Source organism: Panthera leo, chromosome C1 (assembly GCF_018350215.1).
Source record: "Panthera leo isolate Ple1 chromosome C1, P.leo_Ple1_pat1.1, whole genome shotgun sequence".
Lineage (NCBI taxonomy): Eukaryota > Metazoa > Chordata > Mammalia > Carnivora > Felidae > Panthera > Panthera leo.
Window position 1 is genome coordinate 62,312,977 of NC_056686.1, and position 24,430 is coordinate 62,337,406.

At 37.3% G+C, this 24,430-nt stretch overlaps 1 protein-coding gene across 1 annotated transcript; it reads left to right on the forward strand.

Moving 5' to 3' along the window:
* Positions 1–1,660: 1,660 nt before the first annotated feature.
* Positions 1,661–24,384, forward strand: LHX8 (LIM homeobox 8). Its single transcript, XM_042952256.1, has 8 exons — positions 1,661–1,759; positions 2,167–2,328; positions 6,209–6,330; positions 8,215–8,435; positions 8,945–9,048; positions 13,788–13,883; positions 20,154–20,337; positions 24,159–24,384. The coding sequence occupies exons 1-8, from the start codon at positions 1,685–1,687 to the stop codon at positions 24,233–24,235; spliced, it is 1,041 nt and encodes a 346-aa protein (XP_042808190.1). The 5' UTR covers positions 1,661–1,684; the 3' UTR covers positions 24,236–24,384.
* Positions 24,385–24,430: the final 46 nt, after the last annotated feature.

Genomic DNA, 24,430 nt, shown 5'->3' on the forward strand with positions numbered 1-24,430 from the left:
CTCCGTGCGTGCAGCTGCCCGCGGGCACTGGCCCGCGCAAAGGCGCGGAACCCGCCGCAGCGCGACCCGCGCTGACGCGGGCGCACGCACAAACACAAGAAGTCGTGGCTCCTGGAAGGCCCTGGGGCATCCCAGGGAGGGCCAAGAGGGCCATTTTACTTAAAATACAAAAAAAAAAACCCAACAACAACAACCCCCAGGGCACGCGAATCACACCTTTTGTCTAGTCTAGTAAGTGGGGGAAAACTGACAAGCTCTCACGTCACTCTGGAGGCAGGACCCGTGGGTGTCTCGCGTTTTAAGTTTGAAAATCATCTGCAGCCTGTTCGAGCGCGGCAGAGGGTCCCGCACCGGATACCGCTGACTTGATCTTTGCTGGGACGGTGGCGGGGAACACCCGGCGAACGCGGGGCTTTACTGCTTAAACTCTCCTCGTGTCTGCGAGGATGCGGCCTCCGTGTGGCGGCGCTGGGTCCAGCCCAGGGAGCGCACCGGAGGGTCCCCGCTGAGGGCCGGGGGACTCCCAGGTTCGGACAGTATCTCGTCTGGTGCAGCCAGAAGGAGGACGAGGGAGGCGAAGAGTCAGAAACGCAGGTGTGGGCCGCCGGAGTTCGGCACCCCCTCCGCGCAAACAGGAGTTTTCGTAAACGAAGGCAGAAAAAGCCTAGGAGAGGCTGCGTTTTCGTTTAGGAACAAAACTCCAGTAAAGGCTTGGGAACACTTGAGTAATGCGCGCTGTTGCTTTAAAACAGTTTGACCGAGGTTGGGTGAGTTTTAATGGCACAAATTAAATTCAGCTGGATATTTTCCATTATTCGACCCGCTTTTTGCGCTGGTTAAAAATAATTCTCTAGTAGCTCAAATGTTGACTTACTGAGCAGTAAGTGGCAATTTACACCTTAAAGAAACGAGTGTAAATCACTCGCAGCTCTAATTGCTGTAAGTTTACGAAAGAGCTGCTGGCTCGGTTTAATCTGAAGCATTTTCATTCAAATTGTCATCGGAACAAACACCAGGCTTCTTAAATCCCGCTGTAATTAGCTTTCAAGTATCCTATTAAACCTCTTCACCTTTCGGGCTATCCAATTCAAAACGCTCCTTTTTAAAAATATATATGTGTCTTGCTCTTTTAATTGAGGTTATTAAAGAAATCAAGTTTCTTCCCCCACCCCCTCCTCAATCCTCTTTTCTTCTCTCCCACTCCACCCCCCCTCCCTTCCCGCCCCTTGCACCCGCTTTAGTCTGGTGATCCCCGCTCCGCCGTGATTGACGTCTAGAAAGAAAATGCTTTGTGCTGGGATGATTGTTATTAACTTGTTACCCCCGGTAGGGGGGCGGGGAACCGACTTGCTTCCGCGAGCGCTAGGGACCCGCAGCCGCGAAAGCGCCGCGGCGCGCCGGGCAAGCCTTTAGCGCCCGGGTGGCCGCCTCGCCGCGCGCTGGGGCTGCGCAGCCGCCGCCCGCGGCGGACAACGGAGAGGCTGCGCTCCCGCGCGTTTGCTCGCGGCCCCGGGGCCCAGGAGCCCTGACGGCTGCACGCGCGGCCGGGCGCGCTGGGGGCCTTCATTAGCCCGCTCCGCGTGCCAAGAAGCCGAGGCTCTGGGCTGCGCTTGCCGGCTCTGAAGTTTTCCTCATCGTTTTTCCCCATTTTCCCCTTCCGCTCACCCCGCAGTGCCCGGGGCTCATGTCGGAGGAGTGCGGGCGGATTGCAGCCCTGGCGGCCGGGAGGACTCGGAAAGGCGCCGGGGAAGAGGGACTGGTGAGTGGGGAGGGACACGGCTGTTGGAGGCTGGAGGTGTGGAGACGGCCCAGGACGAAAGGCCGCTGTCCTCGCGCTCTTCCGTGGGCCCAGCTGGCCCTCCAAGGACCGGGTGCAAGGAAGGCCTGGGGCAGGGCGGGGTGGAAAGCTGGGCCGGCTGGACGGTGGTGCAGGGCTGTAAGGCGCCCTTGGGTCCTTGAGGTCAGGGTCAACAGCCCCAGCGGGTGGGTGGCAGGAGCTTGGACTTGGCGGGGGGGAGGAGGAGTGAGAACAGGAAGGGAGACCTCATGAACTGGGGGTGGCCTGAGGAAAAGGAGGGGAAGGGGGGGATCCCGGTGGGTCGGTGGGATGAGGAGAGGAGGAGGGGTCTAGAACCGCCTGAGACTGCGCCTCACGGCTTCCTTCAGGTGAGCCCCCAGGGAGCGGGGGACGAGGACTCGTGCTCCTCCTCGGCCCCGCTGTCCCCGTCGTCCTCGCCCCGGTCCATGGCCTCGGGCTCCGTCTGCCCCCCTGGCAAGTGTGTGTGCAACAGCTGCGGCCTGGAGATCGTGGACAAGTACCTTCTCAAGGTAGGGTGGAGCCGCGAGGCCCAAGGGGAGCGGGGTTACTCTAGGAAAAGAGAAAAGTTTTTCCTTCTTTTCCTTTCAAGTTGTCTCTGCAGGTTGTAGGCTTTCTCAGCAGAACAGCCCGGTCCAGGGAGAAGAAATCTTAGAATCTCCCATGTTGTAATACAGCTTGTTGATGACACGTCGTGGTCTACAAGTGCCGATACCCCGGGTGGACGTACTGGAGTCAGCCACCTACTTATAGAAAAGCAAAAGTGGGCTAATCCTTTTACTCATTTGGAAACAGAGTCCAGGTTATGGTCCCTCCACCCCCGATAACACCCACACACCTGCCTGCTTCTAAGAGCTCCTGGTCAGTATATGTTGGCTGATTCCCCTTTGCAGTGTCTCCTTTGGTAAGGACCACTGCAAAGCGCTTTAAAGGGCCTTTTCTGGACAGATTTTTTTACATAGTCTTATTTTTAGTAAGTTACTTCAGGCTTTTTCAAAGAAAAAATTTGTAGGAACATTTAAATAAAAACCGTTTTCAGGCTCTTATTAAGAGCCTCTTGTTAAGGCTTGATACTTGGAGGCCACCCAATGCTTTTTTTCATGTCACCTCCAGTGCTTGTGGGGAAAAAAATAGAAATTGATATAAAGTTAGACCAAAAAAGAGAGAAGGAGGGAGGGAGGGAAGGCGGGAATGAAAGAAAACAGAAAGGAAAGCAAAAAGAAAGAAGAGAAGCGTCTATGGATGCCTGGGATGAAGTGCTTCATGTGGTAGTTGGAGAGGTGACTGTCTTAATTGGTTTCACTTCTTAAAATATTGTGTGGGAGTTTTGGAGTCAAAATTCTGGTAGGCCACAGTTACCCATGCCATTGAATGAAGGATCATGGTCCCATGTGTCTTAATCCTAATACCATGGGTTTTCAACTTCAATGGCTTTTTAAGACTACTATTTAAAATAATCTCTCCTACACTAAATTAGTAGCAAGCCAATTCACTTTCTATTCCCTCCTCACCAATCTGTCCACACCCAACATCCCCATTTTTTCAAAAGGATTAATTTTAGAGAGTATGAGTTCAAAAAGCTAGTTATTGGGCTCCTTTAAATTTCTACCTCAGTGTATAAAGCTGCTTAATCTGTAAAGTGGGAATAAAACCCTATAGATACAACCTAGATAAAGCATCAAAAGAAGTTTTGGTGAAAAAATTAAAAGTAACTAAATCTTAATTGGTGATTGATTCTTAAAGTTGACAGATTAGCATGGCTTTCTCTTTAAATCTGCATTCCTAGGATACCCTTTTCACTGTTTCTAGACCTGAGCCTTTCACTGTTTCTAGACCTAATATCTCAAAGTCATTTTTTGGATCAAAATTAATTTATTGTCAATGAAACCTCTTCATAATTAGCATAATCTTTAAGAATGTTTCTGGACATTCTTAAAGGCTATAAAGGCTTTTCTAGCTCCTCCAGAGAGAATCTAGAAAAAAAGGGTATTACAAAGTGACTCTTAACACACCTCTGAAATACATAAGTTATTTCTAGTGTTCACTTTTATATGTTAAAACTTTACTTGTACCTCATATTATTTACTTGTATGATGTAAAATATCTAAGTTACCTAAATGAGTTACATAAAGCTTTTCTTTGTAGGAATGTAATCCAGTGAGGTCTTCTATGCACACCCTTATTCTGTCCCTTTTGTACATATTAGTATATTAGCTCTAACTAAAGTTTGACACTGTATGATTATATAAAAATGTTGAGTTTTTTTTTTTTAATTTGTATACTTATTCTAAAAGAGAACTTTAAATTCAATTTGAGTCACTGGTGAAAATTGTTGGATCTAGACCTAGTAGAGTATTTGAGGGTACAACGATCTATAATAAAAAACATTTAATATAGAAAAACATCACCTCATGAGGGAAGTAAAATGGGGTTAAGACAAAAATGTAGGAGAGGAATTAGATGGGTCTTTGGCTTCATCTAATATTTCAGTGCCCTGTTGTTTGGGTAGACTTTCTGGCTTGGTCTTATATACATTTATATATTGGATCAATACCAGCCATCAGGAAAGGTCTATGTTCTTCAGAATTTTCTCTTTACCTTACTTTTCTTTCTGGAAAGTAATGGAAGATGAGGAGGGTTTTTGTTGTTTTTGTTTTTGTTTTTGTTTTTTTAAGTAAACTTTAAGAAAAGGTAGCAAACCAAGCATTAGGTTTGGCTTTAGGAAGTTAGAGGGTGGCCATGACTCTGCCCTGAAGCCTGAATCTACACTTGCTTGAGGAGAAGAAAAAAAAAAAAGATCCTGGATAAGATCAAAATTTAGAAGTCCCTAAGCATTGAATACTAAAGGAAGCTTATATTTTTAAACTTTAATTGGACTATGTTAGGAAAAAATAGAAGGGAAATACACACTTATTTCTAGGACAACATTAACCATTGTTAGTACTTTTTTATTCTGACTTCCTCAAATTCATTTTCTTTCTTTCTTTCTCTCTCTCTCTTTCTTTCTTTCTTTCTTTCTTTCTTTTCTTTCTTCTATTTTCCAAGTTTTCTCGTGTAGTAAACATTGTAGTTCAAGATCCAAACTTAAAATTTTAAAAATTTTACCAAAATGATATTCTCATTAATGCTTTGGAACGAGGCCCATAACTGTAATTAGAAGTAAGTGAAACTTTTTCCTTCAGCTTTAAAGTACCTTTTATGTTTTGTATCACAGAAAAACATTTTGAAGAGTAGTACTAATCTTGGACAAATTATTGGACAAATAGGGCTTTTGCTACAGTATTTCATGATAAAGACCATTTCACAATTTCCCATTTTCACAATTTCCTAAATATTTGAAACATTAGATCCACTTGTAGGGTGTAACTGTGTTTTTGCATCATTGCAGTTTTTTCATATGAAATGAAATTATGCTTAATTAGTGAAGCATAAACTCAGTTCTTGTGTGCATTTAACAAGAGCAAACTTTGGGAGCGTGTGTTACGTACAGGCAGGTTCAATCCTGTACACATCTTCATTCTTGAAAGCTCAAGTTGTAGTGCTTATAGTATGATAGCAACAGTTTAAGGTGAGGGTTATGATTTGTTCTCTGAATTGATAATATTTCACGTGCCTATTTAAAAAATATAAGGTGGCGTGATTTATTAAACCCTATTTTATGCCTTACTACTTGAAATACAAATGGCAAACAGTGCCTGGGTGCCTTCTTAGAACCACTTATAATCAGATTAATTTTTTCTCCAGTAATCAAATCATTAGGTAGGGTTACCAATACTTTACTCCTTGATTCTATTATTTAATGTTAGAAAGTAGCCAGGACTTCTGCCATATCAACAATTAAATCTACCTTAGCCATTACTGTTTGGTAAGGGAAATGGATTGCCTGCCTTCTTTATAAGGGTAAGTATCTTACAAGGCTTCTTTTTCACCGTCTTTCTCTCTCACTTTAGTACACCATTTATAATTGGCCAGAAAGTAGATTGAGAAGGTGTGTGGCTTGACTTCTTCAGCCACCAGGTTTCATGGCAGGAAGACCTTGGTAAAAGAAAAATATAAAATAAGCCTGTATGTAGGATTTCAGAATGACCAAAATTTTCCGTGTTCATAGAAGTTTGATTTCAAAAAGAAAAAAAAAAAGCACACACTCCGATTTCTTCAGACAAATAAAAAAATAAACACAAAATAGAAAATATACAGTTGTGATCTTTTGTGGTGTCTAAAAGAGAATATATCTAGACCGATATTTGTGTAAATGACACCATTTAGATAGAAACATTCAGAGCATATGTTAAAATATTAAGGATCTGGGTTTTAAAATTGCTCAGTGTGCAAAACCGGTGGATGATACTCTGTAAATATGGTATTAAAATGGTTTCTTATTTCCCTTTACAGGTGAATGACCTGTGCTGGCATGTTCGGTGTCTCTCCTGCAGTGTCTGCAGGACCTCCTTAGGAAGGCATACCAGCTGTTATATTAAAGACAAAGATATTTTCTGCAAACTTGATTATTTCAGGTACACTATGGAATATTTTTAGCAGGCACTCCAAGAAATTATTTTGCAAAGAAAATTTTGTAAATAAGCTTTCTGGTCTGGTTTTACATATTAAAAACCCGTTTTCTTGTATAATGGATTTCAGAATGAGAATGCTTCACATTTTTAAGGTATAGCTTCTACTAAAACAAATAAAATAAGCATGTTTATGTGTTTTAAGAATTCAATATACAAACACTAATTTAAAATAATTATTCCCACTTGGAGGAATGAAAGTTTGAGATATTAAAAAAAAAAAAAGGGAAACTTCTTGCTGTGCATTGATAAAATGTAAAATAAAAGATGATTTATTGTGACAGATCCTTGTTTGCAGGGCATGATAAGATAAAATGAAATAATTATGGGGTGGGGGGAATCAAGATTTTGTTAAGTGTTTATCAATTTACTATAGAATAATCCCTAGCTATACCCTACAAAATGTCAGCAGTTTGGAGACTATGATAAATCATATAATTTAGAGGAACCAACCATTCCAATATCAAATACACCAAGTTTGATTATTCTGTGTGAATATCTGATTTCTTTTTGTCTCTTCTTTGATTTTTGTTTTGTGAGATTGTATTGGTCTAAGATATTAACATTTTCTCTATGAACTCTCTAAACATTTCTTAAATGTATAGTTTCTTCTAGGATATAATTCAGTTTTTAATGGATAGCTATCTAGAAATTGAAATTATCCCTAAGCATGATTTTTTAAAATTGCTATATTTTTTTTCTTTATTTGCATTTCCAAATGAAGAATAATGTTTATTGTGAAATTGATACTATATAATGAAGTTTGTAATACCAATTATGTTGTTTATTCTCAGCTTCAGAAACTGGTTTCAGAGAGTTTAGTGATTGATTTGAATAAAATTGCTAATTTAAAGCAATTCATAAAACGTAGAGTCCTTTATTTTATAAAGTCACAGAATTTTATAATTACTAGAAACATATTTCTCATCAGGTTTACTCTCCATTTCCTCAAAAATAGTAGCAATTTGTCTCCTCTTTGACTTAAAATATGAAACTCTTTAATTTTTTAAACATAATTTAAAGCTTTTTGAAAGGTTTGGTTTCAGAGACCTATTGAAAATCTAGTTCTTCAGGATTTTCTTATACTTCATATTTTATTATATTTTGAAATTTAGTTTTAGGATTCAGTTCTTCAGATTGACTTAAAAAACGGGCAGTCCCTCTAACAATATATTAATGAATAGAAACAGACACCCATCTAGTTTAATGTGGATATGTATTTCTCCCCCTCCTGTGGCTAGTGATATGATAGCTTATTCACCATTGGAAACATACCTGAGTTTTCCTTCCTCACCCTCAGGGTGAAAGTCTTCTGTTCTACCCATTTTTTGATACTATCAGTTTTAAATGTTTAAATATTTTAATTTAAAAAATATTGAAAGCATTTTTAAATTATCTCAATTTGGTTTTAAGAAGTCATTTATCTTCAGTGGTATGCTTTTACACTTTTAGGTGTCAGTCTGCAATGTATGTGTGTTTGTATCTTGAGTTTCTAGGTAATTTATAAAATATAAACTTATTTATATTTGTTACAAAAGGGATATTGAAACTCATACTGCATTTATTTTAAAAGGAAAAATCCAGTCTTCCTTTAACGTAACAATGAGGAGTTTTTGTTTTATAAACAGGTTTGAATTATGACAGTTATGTCAAGTCTTGATTGCTTACCATATTGACTTCTAGAAAAGTAATTGATTCCTGTTTCACTTTCAAAAGATTTAAACACTTAGGTTAATCTAGTGAGTATTATGATGTGTTAGTTTACTCTTAGGCTTATAAGTATCTCATCAAACATTAAAATCTTTACCTGCTGCTCTTCTATTTATGTAGAAGGTATGGAACTCGCTGCTCTCGTTGTGGGAGGCACATCCATTCTACTGACTGGGTCCGGAGGGCCAAGGGGAATGTCTATCACTTGGCATGCTTTGCCTGCTTTTCTTGCAAAAGGCAGCTTTCCACGGGAGAGGAGTTTGCTTTGGTGGAAGAGAAAGTCCTCTGCAGAGTGCATTATGACTGTATGCTGGATAATTTGAAAAGAGAAGTGGAAAATGGTAAATATATACTTAAAATACTTTAGAGTCTTTGGGGACGGTGAATACAGGGAATAAAAAAGATTTTTCCTAAGGTCATTTTAATGCATTATTTTGTGCAGTGTAATTGTGGTAAAAGTCATTAAGCATATACTGTTAGTGATGATCTCCATCTGTTTATTTACAGGGAATACCATGGCATGCGTATTAGCCTTGTACCATATTTTCAGGCAGCAGCCTTGAATTTAGGGTCTGTTTGGCTTTTCGTAACCAGTTTTCCTGTGTTTGTCTCCTAAGGATGAATCTTAGATATGTGCTCTTCTAATTTTTTGCACTTTTGACTAAAATATACGAGCCTATAAGTGGAGTGTTGTTTCCACAGAATATTTGTAGTGTGTTTTAAAACTTAACTCCCAGATTTGGACAGTTTACAATTTTGCACTGAGCCAAGAGATGCAAGAAATATATTACTGCTTGATCAGTAGAGCCATTTGAGTTACTAGTATATATGCTGTTGTTTTTAAATGCAGGTAATGGGATTAGTGTTGAAGGTGCCCTCCTCACAGAGCAAGATGTTAATCATCCAAAACCAGCAAAAAGAGCTCGGACCAGCTTTACAGCAGATCAGCTCCAGGTAGACATGACAATGAATTCATGATTTTTGAATTCCCTCCTGATGAAAATAAAAAACACACACAAAGAAAACCCAATCCCTCCTCCCTCCAAAAAAAAAAGAAAAAACAAACAAACCCCAAAACAATCTCCATGCTGCCTAAAAACATTTTCATGTTTTCAAAAAAGTTGGCCTGTGCTTTTAAAGAAAGCTAACTTGGTGAATGTATGAAAACATACTTATTTCCCTAAAATGTTTATCAATATTCTCAGAGTCATGATCTGGTATTAGTCATTCAAGTTTTATTTTCCTGGGTTCTATTGGTATTAATGTCAAAGTGCAAACAAAATGTTGATCTGTCCTGGTAAAATCAATGTAACTCAGGCATTTATTTACATTACTACCTATAATTGTGATAGAAGACAAAATAGTTTAAGACTATTAACAGAAAGAGACATACAGTGTGTGGGTCTGTGGGACACTAATGTGCTGCCTTTTTAAGAAATTGCGATGAGCCTTTTAATGGCTAAGATTGTACATTTTCTGAATAGGAAAGAATTGAATATGCCTTACCATAAACAGGAATCTAGTTATTGACTCCAATCAAGTAGACATTTTCTTCTTTTTAAAAGGGATAAAGGGAGGTAATTCTATATGATGCTAATGGTTGATTATGTCTCCTGAAAAAGGAAGGATTATTTTCTGTTTGGTTGTCCTAAATATAATTGTTATAAATTCAATCCATGTCACTTGTCAAGAAAATAATTAAATAATTACTTATAATTAAGTCTACACATATAATGATTCTTTCTGGCATTTTTTCAGATAAAGAAATCACGTTTTCTAAAAGATTAATGTGGATGAGGTATTTGTTTTATATTCAGGTAAAGTAACATTTATTGAGCACCTACCTTGTACTGCTGGGTGCTTTACACATAGTATTGGCCTTAGCTCAAACTTTAACGGTTAGTTATACAACATTAACAACTGAGTAAAAGTAATATTCTGAAAATCACAAATAGTATTCTAAGACTTGCCAGTATTTAAGGTGAATATAGTAAAAGGGTTTCAGGATAAATTTTTTTATTTGGAGAAAGATTAAGAAAGAAATCTTGATGTGATACAAATATTCCAAGGGAACTTGGATTACATAAAACCCTAAATTAGGAGATATGAGTACCTGTGAGAGACCTGGAAGCAAAATATCCAGTAGCTACAAAATGTCTGAGTTAAAATAGAATTTCTAGTTTAAATATATTCTGTTTTTAAAATGGGCTGTTTCCATGAAGGTCTGGCTATAATTTTAATAATTATAAGTCTGACAGTAAAATTTTATATGAAATTAAAGTTATTAAAATTGTGAAAATTTGAAACAACTTTAGGTAGATATACCATTTCATACAGGAAGATAATCATAGGTACTGATTAAAGAGGGAATATTTGTGAAGGTCTTTGTGTGTCGATTCCTACACTAGGCATTTATCTACACTGTCTCCTTTAATTCTTAACAATAATTCTTTGATGTAGGTAGCCTCTTCCAAGAGGTGTAGGAACTCCCCTCAAATCAGACTACCAACGGAATGGCAGAGAAGAGATTTGCAAACTTCCCCAATCCTTTGGTCTTTTGCTTGGCCTCCAAACCATGAGTGGAATAAAAGTTCCACTTAATAACAGCAGCAGCTAAAACAAGAGTTAGAGTCTGAATCTTGTATATTAGCCTCATAGTTTTAAATTGCACACATGCATGAGCTATTTGTATCATCACATGCATTTTTATATGAAAATGTGATCTGACTCATGAGTTTTTAAAGATGTATTTGGGAATCATAGGTTTTAAAAAATGAAAATAGAAATGACATGCTTTCAAAGCATATACTCATTTTTTTTTTTTCAGTATTTATTAGTATCTATTCTGTGCCATGAATGGCTGAAACAAATGAGATACAATCTTTGTCCTCAAGTGATTTTTTATATCTTGGGAATCTGGGATACATAGCTGTAAAGTTTTTTTTTTTTTTTTTAAGTGTTTGTTTATTTTGAGAGAGACTGCATGCCTGTGGGCAGGGGGAGGGGCAGAGAGAGAGGAGAGAAAGAATCCCAAACAGACAGCACTGTCAGTGAGAGCCCAATGCAGGGCACCATCTCAGGAACCATGAGATCATGACCTGAGCTGAAATCAAGAGTCAAGCGCGTAATAGACTGAGCCACCTAGGCGCCCCGTAGCTGTAAATTTTTAAACACTTAAATCACTATATTTTGCCAGAACCTCTGATACATCAGGCAGTGTACCCTTTATGTCAAATTGTCCTTTCAGAAAGCTGAATATATTCTAGTAGTGCTTGAATTCAGCAAAATAATAAAATACTGTAGATGATCAGTAAGTCAAGACTATTAATGAAGCACTGCTTTGGACAGAGGAGAGTTAACATGAGAAGAATAAACAAGATGATTTCCCAAAATTATTTAGAAATTTATGGGAAGAAAAGATTTTAAGATTCACAAAACAGAACAATATTTTGTGTTGGCAAGAATATTTCAAATATTGCCCCATGTGTAGAAATGGTATTTAAGAAGTTCCTGCCAATATTATGGTTTGCTTATTGTAGTTGGAAGCACTTGCTCAGTGATTATTAATATTAAACATTCCAAGGTTAGCAACTACTTTAATCTACTTTCAGATTGAGTTGGTCAGTTGCTACTATGCAGATGCCGGTCATCTCTGAGATTTCCTGGGCTTAAAATGATGAGTGTCTACAAAGGTTCACTCCTTGACCACATTAAAAAGAGCGCAGAAAAGGAGTGGGGTGGGTTTCAACATCATTAGTGACTGGAGAACAATGAAATTAAGTAGAAATGAAAACATTTATTTTGTGAGATTAAACATTGATAAGCATGTATTACTTTTCCCTTTAGTATATACCAATTTTAAACCATCAGTATTCATTTAAGTTTTTGCTTTATTCCTTGATGAGAAATTGCTTTATTAAATGTAACTTGGTTCCATTATTAAACTTGTGAATTTGAAATGCATTTGTGAAAAGCATGCTGTCTTTTGTTTTATAAATTATCAATAATGGTCTAACAAGCAAATCCTTAAATATCTGTTTAGCTTTTCTTCTTGAAAAATTAAAATATAAAGACAGTTAACTTGCTCATTCTTTTTTCTCTTTGAGATGTTACATGCTCAACTACATATAAACACAACTATTTGTACATGACAGTGTTGAAACAACACATTTTGAATAAGAAAGGGAGAATGAGGTGAACTGAATGAGATTATAAACTTTTAGGCCATTCCTGCCCATTTTTTAAAGTAAAAATACATGTGCTGTTTACAGAGAGTGTGTGAACAAATATGGTTGGAGAGGAAGTCAGGAATACCTTATTCTAGAAGAGTCACTCTTCGGAACTTAAGTTAAAAAAATTGCAAACCTCATAAGGTTTCCTGGAACAACATTGGTCTTTTTCTCTACACTATCTTCAGATTTTTCTCACGTTGTCAGGGTCCATTCTGTTACAAACACTTAAGCATGTACTATGTGATGGGAAAGGGTATTAGCTCTTGGGGAAATGAAGAGTAAGACATTTCCTTTGCCCTCAAGATGCTTACTTTCTGCTATTGAGAGCTATACTTGCCAATGAGTTATTTAGCTACCTTGTGACATGTGTAGTGGCAGAAGACTGTATTATATGAGGAGCATAGTGGAGCGTGCAATTAATTTTGCCTATTGGAAATGATGCTGAGGCCACTGGTGCTTAAGGTCTTTAGGTAGGTTGGTTACCCCCATCCCATACCTATGGACATGCATAATCATGTTGGATGACAGACTCCCCTCTTCCATATTTTATACTAGTTCCCTAAGTTGATTGGCTTTTAAGTTATAAAATTCAAATATCCCTCTTGATTCCCATGATTTCCTCTTCAGAAAGAATACAAACCCCTTGACTTGTGCTTTACTCTGATATTCCCTCTCCATGTTTCTCCTTTTACTTTGTATTCTTGGTAGTTATTGACATGTCCATATTTTTGTCTCAAAAAGTTGAGGCCAGGGACAATTTTTTCATATATCACTGTCTCATGACCCTTGGCACCGTAGTTCTAATCCAGAAGTCCATATTGAATCACCTGGGAGCTTTTTCAATATACAGATGGTTAGATCCCAGGAAGTTCTTATGGGTGTCAGATGGGTGTCAGATCCCAGATATTGTTTTACATAGAACAAGTGTTCAAAACAATTAATGTTGGACTAATTACAATTAAATGGTATCTATCTTTTGCACTGTATGCTATTTGCTGACTGATGAAAGTTATAGTATGGGCCTGTTTAGCTCAGTAGCAGTTGGAGATAAATGTGATAGTATTTTTGTATTTTTACAAGTTTTCTAATGCAAGAAATTTTTAACAAAATGGAAAAAAATAGTAAACAGGCTTATACCATTTATTCATTTCATTTGTATGTTGTAAGAAAGGAAGAAGAGCAAAGGGGAGCTCATTTTTAACAGCATAGTTGAGAGAGAAGTTTTATGCTGAAATGGATTATTTTTTAAAAGGTTTCAATATAGCAACTTGTTTGTAAATTTACAAGATATGCTTTCTTTTCATTTATACATATTTCCCCATACTGATTTTCAAGTAATAAAATACAAGTATCCTATCTTCTTGTTCATGTCTTATCTCTCCTGTCATCAAAATGCAGAAGATTGAGCTTCTTATATATAACTATTTACTACCTATACTTTTTTTTTTTAAAAAAAAACAGGTAATGCAAGCACAATTTGCTCAGGACAACAACCCAGATGCACAGACTCTCCAGAAACTGGCAGAAAGGACAGGCTTGAGCAGACGTGTGATACAGGTGATTATTTTTAAGGTTAATCAAGAGATACTAAAAGTTCTATTCTAGGCCTTTATAAGTGTGCATTAGTTTTTTGTGTGTGAAGAAATGGCAAAAAACATTTGCTTTCTATTTTAGGTCTCTTTACACTCTACTTCAGCTTTTTAACTCTGATAATTGGCTTGCAAGGGCTAGGCTACCAATTGTTAATGACTTTGTGCGTAAGTTACTTCATTCCACGCTCACAGCAACCCTAAGATCCTCAAGCTGAAAAAGGCAAATATGGTTCCAAGCTAGATCTGGTTCTGAAGCCAGTAATTTTTTTTCCAACTTTTCTGTGATTGTATAAGTGAGTGCGTGTGTCTAGGGGTGAGGTTGATGGCCTTTGTTAAAGATCCAGGTAGAGATAGTGGTATGAATAAAGTCAGGGAAGGATAAATTAGAGTGAATTCATTGAAACGTAAGATTTATATTTGCAAATTGTGAGAGCTGAAAGTGCTGGAACTGAACTTGGAGGGACCTGCAACTATAGAGTTCTCTCCTGAGCAGGAGAAAGCCATGGTATTGAATTCAGGAAGAAAGGGCTAGTGGCAGTACATGGGAAGAATTAGGGTAGAAAGAAGCTAGAGATATATGGTTAGTTGGGATACCCAGCAAAGTAGTCGTTTTTTGAAGATAGTCTTAAATGAGGTAGTGACCTAGAGTTCACTGAGAAACATTTTATTGATTGCACAGGTGGGAGAAAGACAGGAAAAGGACCTGGACACTCTAATGGGACACTAGCTGTGCTAGTCATGCAGTGATTGTGGAATTTGGGGATTTAAACAAGTATTTTAAAAGATGATCAGGACTAAGCAAAAAGATCCAATGCCATGAAATTGGGTAAAATCCTTTAGAACAAGATCATAAACAGTAAAAAGAGAAGAATGGACTTTAGGGAGAGAGCAGGGTAAGAGATACTATTTGAAAGGGATGCAGTGACAGCTGGGATCAAGGAATGAGTCTAGTATGGAGGCATCATGGAAGCCAGAGGAATGTGTTCAAGGTGGAGGTGATCAACTGTGTCAAGATCTTATAGAGAAATCAGGGAAGTGGAAAATAATTTTAAGTAACACTCAAGATTCAAAAAGTTTAAGGAATTAATGCAAGTAACCATAACCAGCAAGATGAAATTCAGTTGCAGGGAGCAGGGGGAGGTAAAGTCCAACATTATACATGTGTTTCATTTCCTCAGTTGAGTGCTTGATGAATAGGTGCTCATTTTTCAGTTTATTCTTGTTAAGGCTGAGCTGTTTCATAATTAATAAATCATCTATATAGAGTATCTGATGGGGAAAGACCTGATGGTACTGCAGCTCCTCTAAAGACTTAGATTCTCAGTGGATTTGGCTGACAGCACTCTAATGAGGTTCTCTGAGGAAGTGAGCCACACAACCTCAATGCTTTTCAGATATCCAGGGTATTGTGTTTATTTCAGAGTGCCAGATTTTAAAAAGGGGTCTAACAAGGAACCAATCTGAACAGACTGCTTCCTTTAGAGGCAGGCTAACAAGGTCATGACAGAACTAGAAATCATGTGCTAATATTAACAGTAACAAGAATACTTATCTGGAGATGAGATGCTAAGGAAAGGAATAGGATAAAAAGACTAAGTAACTTTAAGTATATGTGGAAGGCTGCCCTGCAGACTAGCAAAATCAGGTCTTTGCAAAGGAATATAGGAAAAAGCTGAGTTTACTCATAATGAAGAACTTTTTCAGCATGAAAGTCTGTGAAAATGAGTGGGCTGCCATTGGAGATAGTGAGTTTCCTGTGCCTGAACATGGAGCTTCCTTTGTTGAGATAGTACAGACTGAACGGGTTGAAGGTTCTTCTAATCTGAGAGTCTATACGTTCAATGACCATGATTGCTCCAGCTGAGTCAATTCATGATTATTATGTTTTAGATTATTTTGAATTTGGAAGCAAAGGAAAATGAAAGATTTTCTGAGGTTTCTTATTATTTCAATAAATAATGACCCCAGACAATGTCATGTGATTTCTAAGTATTTATGTCACCAGTATTATGTGCAAGTTATCTTGGATCCAAGTACTAGAACCTGGAGAATATATTGTTTGATGGTGGCTTCTAATATGTGAGGATTGGATTTAAATATTTTTGATAGGATGGCAAAGGAAGGAACATGCAAATATATATATTATTTGTATATATACATATCGTCCTTCGTGGTAATTTTGAAGAGTCAATTTCTGTTATCTCAGATAGTAATCATAGTCTCTATGTCCAGTCTACTTCCTGGGATTGGGCACATTTTAGAAAAATTAGAGTTTTGATTACTAGGCCTTGATTTTAATGTGCAAACTAGGTTATCCAACGATTAGGTAAAAACAGTGGTCTGATACACAGAGACAGTCTCACCTTTACCAACTAAAGTCTGCTTAGCGAGATATTAGTAACAGCAGATCTTTGTTGTACTGAAATCACAAAATATAGATGATTTTACTTTTAACACTGCATTCAGATACAATCACCGTTCACATACCCTTTCCAATAGGTGAATTATGAATTGTTCATCTTATGGAAACAGGATAAAGCAATGCTATTTCTTCCAATTAGTGTCTTGGGAGTACATATCCATATTGAAATTTACATGATTTTTATTGTTGCACATCTTAAGCATTAAACAATTTAGTTTATTTCCAATTTTTCATTATCATAAAAAATGCTGAAATGAACAACACTCTATAAACACCTTGCTCACTGGTTCAATAGTTTCCATAGGATAAATTTCTAGAAGGGGGGTTGTTGAGTCAAAAGCTAAAACATTTTAGGGCCTTTAAATAATTAACTAATAGTACAAAAATCAGCTTCCAGAAAGTTCATACCAGTTTATTCTGCCGGGAGCTACATATGCAAGTTCCCTTTCACTGACTCCTACAAATCCTGAATACTATCATTCTTTTACATTCTTTCTAATTTTGGCAGAAAACCTCATTGTTTTTGTTTATGCTTCTTTTATTATCAATAACTTTAACATGTTTATTTTGTAATTTTAGAAATTGTATGTTTTTAGTCCACTTTTCTATTATGTGGTTACTTTTCCATCTTACTGATTTTTATTGTTATGTTAGACTTCCATAGTTTCTTTTTCATTTATTTTCTCCACATAGAACTTTTATATTTTTATGTATTAATATCTCTCAATACTTTTTTCTTATAGCTTTGGCCTTTTTTATACTTCCTCACCTAGAAGTTATCAATATTAACTTTTGTTTTCTCTTAAACATTTATGGTTCCAGTTATTTCCATCTAATTTTTAATTTACCTGGAATTGACTTTTGGTTACTAGTGAGGTGTAGGGAGTTTACCATTTTTTTCCTCACAAATGATTAGCCAGGTTTCTCTAAATCAGTATTATCCCATTCATTCTCAATAATTTAAAATTCCATTTTTTTCATACACATAAGTCTTCTGTTTGGCTCTTTGGGCTTTCTCAGAGATTCATCTTATGGATTAGTCTTTGCTTTCACAGAATATCTACATAGCCTACTCTTAGCTTACAGAGTTTACAATTTGGAACTCAAAATATTTTAAAGTTTTTTTTAACTCTTTTAGAGGTTTGCAAAACAGAAGGAAGAAATTTTGAGTCAGTGAGGAAGGTCAAAAGTACTTGTATTTGAATTCTAAAGCTGGGTAGCCCTCATGTCAGAAGTTATTTTCTAAAGTCTGGAATTGTCAACTATATTTTTCTGTACAAGTTACATGACATTAAAATTTTTTTTTTAATGTTTATTATTTTTGAGAGAGAGAGAGAGAGAGACAGAGAGCAAGCAGGGGAGGGGCAGAGAGAGAGCAAGACACAGAATCCAAAACAGGCTCCGGGTTCTGAGCTGATGTCAGCTCAGAGCCCGATGAGGGGCTCAAACCCACAGACCATGAGATCATGACCTGAGCTAAAGTCAGCAGCTCAAACGACTGAGCCACCCAGGTGCCCCCATGACATTTTGTGTTTACAAACCTCTCTGCTTGATTACCTATTGATGATCTTTCCAAAGAGCTATTTGAATCCGTATTAAGGTAATTTTTCTGTTTATGTCATACCTTTTTCATATTATTTCCAAAATCTGGAATTTTTTTTTTTTTAAACTACTGAGTAGGTTCCATCCAGTACATAATTTATTGGAAACATAAGATACTTTGAAAGAACTCTGGCAACCATAGTACCATGTGTATTAGGTTGCATGTAGTCCCCTGGGATACATGTCTTCTGGGTACTGTTGGGGAAAAGACTGGTGACAGCTGTTTTCTCTTACAAGTTTGAGAACGTGTGAGTGTATCTTCTTGACTGGGTGGGTGACAGTAATGATGCTTACTGTTAAGGAACCTGTGGAGGGAACTGTGAAGACTCTGGATTTCTATTTACATATCTAAGAGCCTAATACTCCAGAAAATGGGGGAGAAGGCTGTGACTTCCCACTACTTTTTCTTGATATATGCCTACATCTTTTTCCTGAAACTTCCTCAGGTGGTACCTTTCAGCCACCTGGCCAGGGATGCATACCCCATTGCATTAATTTTTTTTTTTAATTTTTTTTAACATTTAATTCATTTTTGAGAGACAGCACAAGTGGGGGAGGGGCAGAGAGAGAGGGAGACACAGAATCCCAAGCAGGCTCCAGGCTCTGAGCTGTCAGCACAGAGCCCAACGTGGGGCTTGAACCCATGAACTGTGAGATCACGACCTGAGCTGAAGTTGGATGCTTAACTGACTGAGCCACCCAGGTGCCCCTACCCTGCTGCATTATTAACTTCTGTTACTTTAGTTTTAACTCCTTGAGTTTATACTTTGAAAGCCCTCTATTTTTGAGTCCCAAGGACAGGATGTGTGTTTGAAATCAGGTCAGCTTTTTTATATAAATCTTTTTGCAGGTTCCTTCTGTTTGACATTATTCAGCCCCAATTCCCTTGTGCCATCAAACACCTACCAGCCCAGGGCAGAAGCTTATGTCCTTGATCTCTCCCTGGCCCTCTGTCCTGAAACTAAAATGTTCTTTGTCTTAATTTCCTAAAAGTTTTTATTCCTCCACTTCTCTTTCTCCTCATGACGAAGTGTTTGGAGTGACAGCAAATAAGTGCTATAATATTTTAACATTTTAATAGAGTAACACTCTATAGTCTAGTTTCATCTAGTGATAGGGAGTTCAAACACAGGCAGATTACTTACTGGAAGTATTCTGGGCAGCCTAGCCTCCCTCACCCTGACCTGGAAGCAAAACGATGCTTGCCCTGAATTTGATTCCTTTATTTCTATGATAGAGTGGACCACTCTTTCATGATTAGCTTTTTACATTTTGTGAACTGTTTTACTAATGGATATGTTTGTATTTTATTTTGCTTAAATATTACTCATTTTTTCTTATTATACACCTGACCTTAACATACTTCTTAGGGAATAGTCTATGTATTCACTAAGAAAAATTGAACTCAGCAGGTTAAAACGTGATTGGAATAACTGAATCAAGAGGTTTGTAGAAAGCTTTAAGTTCTCAGTAGGGATTTTAGTCATTTGGGAAAAGATTTGAAATAAGTCCAGCAGGTGTCTAAGAATACATTTAGTTGTTTTTTTTGTTTTTTTTTTTTTTTTTTTTCTGATTAAAATGGCTTTTTTGTTTGTTTTTCTTTTTGTCCCAAATGCCAGTGGTTAAAGACGAGGAAACTTTTCTGGAATTCTCGAACTTCCTCCCTTCCTTTTTATTTTCGAAGATGCCAGTGTAGTATAGAATTGGCTTTTAAATAAATCACCAGATAGTTATTATTTGAGCAAAGAAAATGACCATTGATATTTGTGCAAATGTTCTCTTCAGTCTATAGAACTGTTTAAAAACCTTACTTAGATTTTTTTTTTAAACTTTTATTTCTTTTGAGAGAGCACATGCTCGTGCACTCAAGTGGGGTAAGGGCAGAGAGAGAGAGAGTGAAACAGAGAATCCTAAGCAGGCTCCGCACTGTCAGTGCAGAGCCAAATTAATGCAGGCTCAGTATCAACATGAGATCATGACCTGAGCTGAAATCAAGAGTCGGCCTCCCAACCGAGTCACCCAGGTGCCTCAAAAGCTTATTTCAATTTGTATTGTGCTTATATGGTAGAGAAATTTAGGATACATTTCTTTTTCTTTTTTAGCCTTAATAGTGAACAGTTTGACAGGGGATGCATTTCTTTTTAAACTGAGTTGATAATGTACTCAAAAGCTGAGATGTGACGTACCTATATTGCTTTTCTCCTCCCTCAGGTGTGGTTTCAGAATTGTAGAGCACGCCACAAGAAACACGTCAGTCCTAATCACTCCTCCTCGGCCCCAGTCACAGCAGTCCCACCCTCCCGGCTGTCTCCACCCATGTTAGAAGAAATGGCTTATTCTGCCTATGTGCCCCAAGATGGGACGATGCTAACTGCGCTGCATAGTTACATGGATGGTAGGTATCCCAACCTTTAACAGCTGTTTCCCAAGCAACCAATAAGTGATCGTTTCTAATATTAGATTGTTGATAGGACTCATATTTTGAAACATTACCTCAGTAGTAGATGAAAAATATTGTGGGGAAGTGCAGTAGGGGGCAGAACTGTCCAAACATTCTTATTTCTATAACAACATTTTGAGGGACAAGTTTAACACCCACTTTACAGCTAAAATACAAATATTAATAATGACTATTAGTGCTTGATTTTTTACTTAGGACGTTAAATTTTTTTTTTTTTTTTTTTTTTGCTTTTCACCTGGTATTTAAATAATTTATTTTCCTATGGTCAGAGAAAGTATTCACACTCAGACTTTTAGATTGGAATTTACGGAGTTTTGTCAAAGAAACTTTTATATTGAAGCAAAACATACATATAGAAAAGTGTACACGTAAAAAGTATCCAGCTTGGTGAACTATTACAGTGAACACATCCACGTAAATACTGACTAGATGAAGTAGTAGGACATAATTAACACCCCAGAAATCTGTCTTATGTACCCTTTCAATCATTATCCTCTTCTTCCATAGCAGCATTGCCTCGACTTCCAAAGTCATGTTTTAGTTTTGCCTGTTCTTGAGCTTTACATAAACTGCACCATATGGAACGTATTCTTGTGTATCTCACTTCTTTCCACTACATTGTTCGTGAGATTCATCTGTATTGTTGCAAGGATCAGTGATTTGTTTTATTGTTCTATAGAATTCCACTGTAGGAATATACCACAGTTTAACCATTTTATGGTTGATAAACATTTGTGCTTGAGCGTGCTTAGGCTTTTATGAATATGCTGCTGTGGACTTTATTGTGCATGCCTTTTGGTGCACACTAATTCACACTTCTATTTGGAATACACCTGGGAATGAAACTTAGGGTCACAGGCTATACATACACTCAACTTCAGCGGATTCTGCCAGTTTCCCATAGTGGTTGAACCAGTTTACACTCGGACCAGCAGTAGGTGAGACTTCAAGGTGCTCCACATCCTTGCTAACACTTGATATGGTGTGACTTCTTACTTTTAGCCAATTTGATAGTTGTGTAGTGCTTATCTCCTTATTTTAATTTGCTTTTTCCTCATGACTGGTGAGATTGAACATGTTTTCACTGGACATTTGTATATCCTTTTTTTGTGAAGAGCTTATTCATGTCTTTTGTCTGTTGGTCTGTTGGTTTGTCTGTTGTTTTTTTCCTTGATTTATCTTCGTTCTTCCTATATTCTGCATATAAAAAAGTTTTTTGATGATTATATGTATTGCAGACATCGCCTACTTTTCAGTGGCTTGCCTTTTTATACCCCCTTAAGGGTATGTTTTGTTGAGCACAAGTTCCTAATTTTAATATAGTTCATTTCATCAGGTGTGTTTCCCCCCCCCCCCCCCCCCATTCACGGGCAGTGCTTTTTTTGTGACCTGTTCAAGTAATTGTTTCTCTCAAAGATAATGAACATGTACCTCTTATACTATCTTCTAGAAACTATCTTCCCTTTGATCTTTAGATTTACAGCCCATCTGGAATTGAATTTTGTATGTGGTATGAAATAGGAAGCAAAGCTCTTGTTATATTGATTAAAATACCAATGTCTCAGCTGTTTTATAGTGCTACATTTCTCATAAATCAACTGTTCATATAATGTAGGTGTCAATTTCTGTACACTCTATTTTGTTGGTCTGTTTATTTTCATAATAATACCTTAGTGTTTTAATTACGCAAAGCCTACAATTCTTTATATCCAGTAGAAAAGTCTTTCTACTTTCTTGTTACTCAAGTTTGTGTTGCTCATTCTTGACCCTTTGCATTTCCATAAATTTTACCAGCTTGTCAATTTCCACCACAAAACCCACAAACAATTGAAATTTTGATATAGTCTATTAGACCAATTTGTAAGAAACTGCCATCTTAATAATATCACCTTCCATACTATGAACTTTGTCTATTTATTTAGACCATCTTTAAGTACTTTTTTTATATTCCAGAGTTTTTGGCTTAGCACATCTAAGGTTCATTCATAAGTATTTGTTTTGATGCAGATGTTAATGGTATTTCCTCTGTATGTGAAAATCTAGGTTGCCAGCTATTTTTTCCCCCAGGACTTTGAAGGTAACATTGGGTTCTGGCTTGCATTGTTTCTATTGTTTAGAATATGGGTAGTTAATCTGATGCTACTTGTTGAAATAAGCTATTGGTCTAATTCTTGCTCTTTTGAAAGTGAATGTCATTTTACTGCAGCTTTTCTCTTTGTATTTGTTTTTCAGTTTTATTATAATGTGCCTAGATATGCTTCTTGAATATGTAGTTTGATGTATTTCATTTAAGTAAAAGTCTGTTTTTGTGTCTTTAAATATTGTTTCTACCCCTTATGAAAATATCCCATATTTTCCACCCCTTTGAACTTCCATGTATTGAGGTATTTTCTTCTGACTTCTCTCCAGTTCACTAATTCTCTAATATGCTGTAAAACTCACCCACTGAGTTCTTAACTTCAGTTATTGTATCTTCAGTTTTAGAATTTCTATTTCATTCTTTTATAGTTTCCACTTCTATGCTGGAATCCTCTATTTTTGCCACCTTATTCCTTAACAAAATTATTATATTAATTATAGTTATATTAAATTTATGTCTGATAACTCCAATATCTGGATCTCTTTGTTTTCAGTCAAGTCATGTCTTCTTATTTGCCTTTTCATTTTTATTGCACTTCAGACATTGTGTATGAAAAATTAGAAATAATTTGAGACTCTGGATGATCTCTTCCACCAGAGAGGATTTGGTTTCACCTCTGGCAGAAAGTTAGGCTAGGATAAGATCAACTTAATCCAATGAGGCATCACTGCTTACAAAGGCTGGTATATTTCTGGGTCACTATTTGTGTTAAGCTTCTAGGATCCCAGACAGAGCCTGTGTTTTGTTTCTGTTGTTTTAAATGAAGGCTTCTCTTCATTGGTCCCTGATCTTTCGTGTTTGTTCCCCACCACCCAGCCAAAGTCTAAATCCTGAAAGTCTGCTCCAATTCTCAGCCTGTCAGACATTTCTTTTAAAATTGTCATTAAACTTGGAGGGGGTGGAGGGTAGTAGCCTCGGTTCATTTCCCTTCTCTTCTGGGACTTGCTTTGCAAGTTCTCACTGTCTCGGTATCTTTCAGATGCCTTCCAACAGATTTGTAAAAATTTTGTCCAGCTCTCCTAGTTGTTCTCAGAGGGAGGTTTGGTTTGAAGCATCATAGCCCTTGCTGAGAATGGAAACCTCATTTTAAGTTTGGGTTAAATAAAAAAATCAGAGCCTGTACCATGGTTGCTATTATACTAGCATTAAAATTGTATGTGTTCACATGAATGACTATAGTTTTGCCTGAGTCAAATGTGCTTTGATGTATGTTTAGAGAAGAGGTGGTTAAGCATTCATAAATGAGAAATTGGGGGTCATCCTACAGACACCTTTATATGGAAGCTAGCAGTGTCTCTGCAGACAAAGCTTATGTTTTCTAGCTGCAAGGTAAAGTGCAGTGAATGGGGTATGGATGGAGGACATTAAAGTGTCAAAAGCTTGTGGCCCCAAAAGAGGTTTTGGGGGTAAACTATTCCTGGATTTTCATTTAATACTATATTCATTGTGCTGAATAAGTTAATGCTTCTGCTGAGGTTAGTGGAATGAGTGTAGCTTGGTGCCCTCAGCTATAAAGAGTAATGAAAGTGCATTGCCTTGGATTGTTTTGGTTTGTTTTTAAATCAGTTTTATTCACCCTACAAAACTGATCCACGAATTTCTTTCTATTTTATAGCTCATTCACCAACAACTCTTGGACTCCAGCCCTTGTTACCCCATTCAATGACACAACTGCCAATAAGTCATACCTAATTCCTTTTTTCAGGGATAGAAATGATTAAGGATATAATCTTGTCATTTATTATGTATAAAATACCATTGAAAAGATATTAATGTTAATTTTTTATTTAACACTCAAAGCATTTTCGACATCACTTTGCTGCCCAGGTATGTATCTATTGTTGGCCTGCAAGACACTTTTATTGATTCTTCATTTTTTGTAAAATT

Coding starts and splice junctions, on each gene's coding strand:
- LHX8 (XM_042952256.1), top strand. CDS start 1,685: ATGTCGGAGGAGTGCGGGCGGATTGCAGCCCTGGCGGCCGGGAGGACT. Junction 2,329..6,208: donor TGGACAAGTACCTTCTCAAG/GTAGGGTGGAGC, acceptor TTCCCTTTACAG/GTGAATGACCTGTGCTGGCA. Junction 20,338..24,158: donor GCTGCATAGTTACATGGATG/GTAGGTATCCCA, acceptor TCTATTTTATAG/CTCATTCACCAACAACTCTT.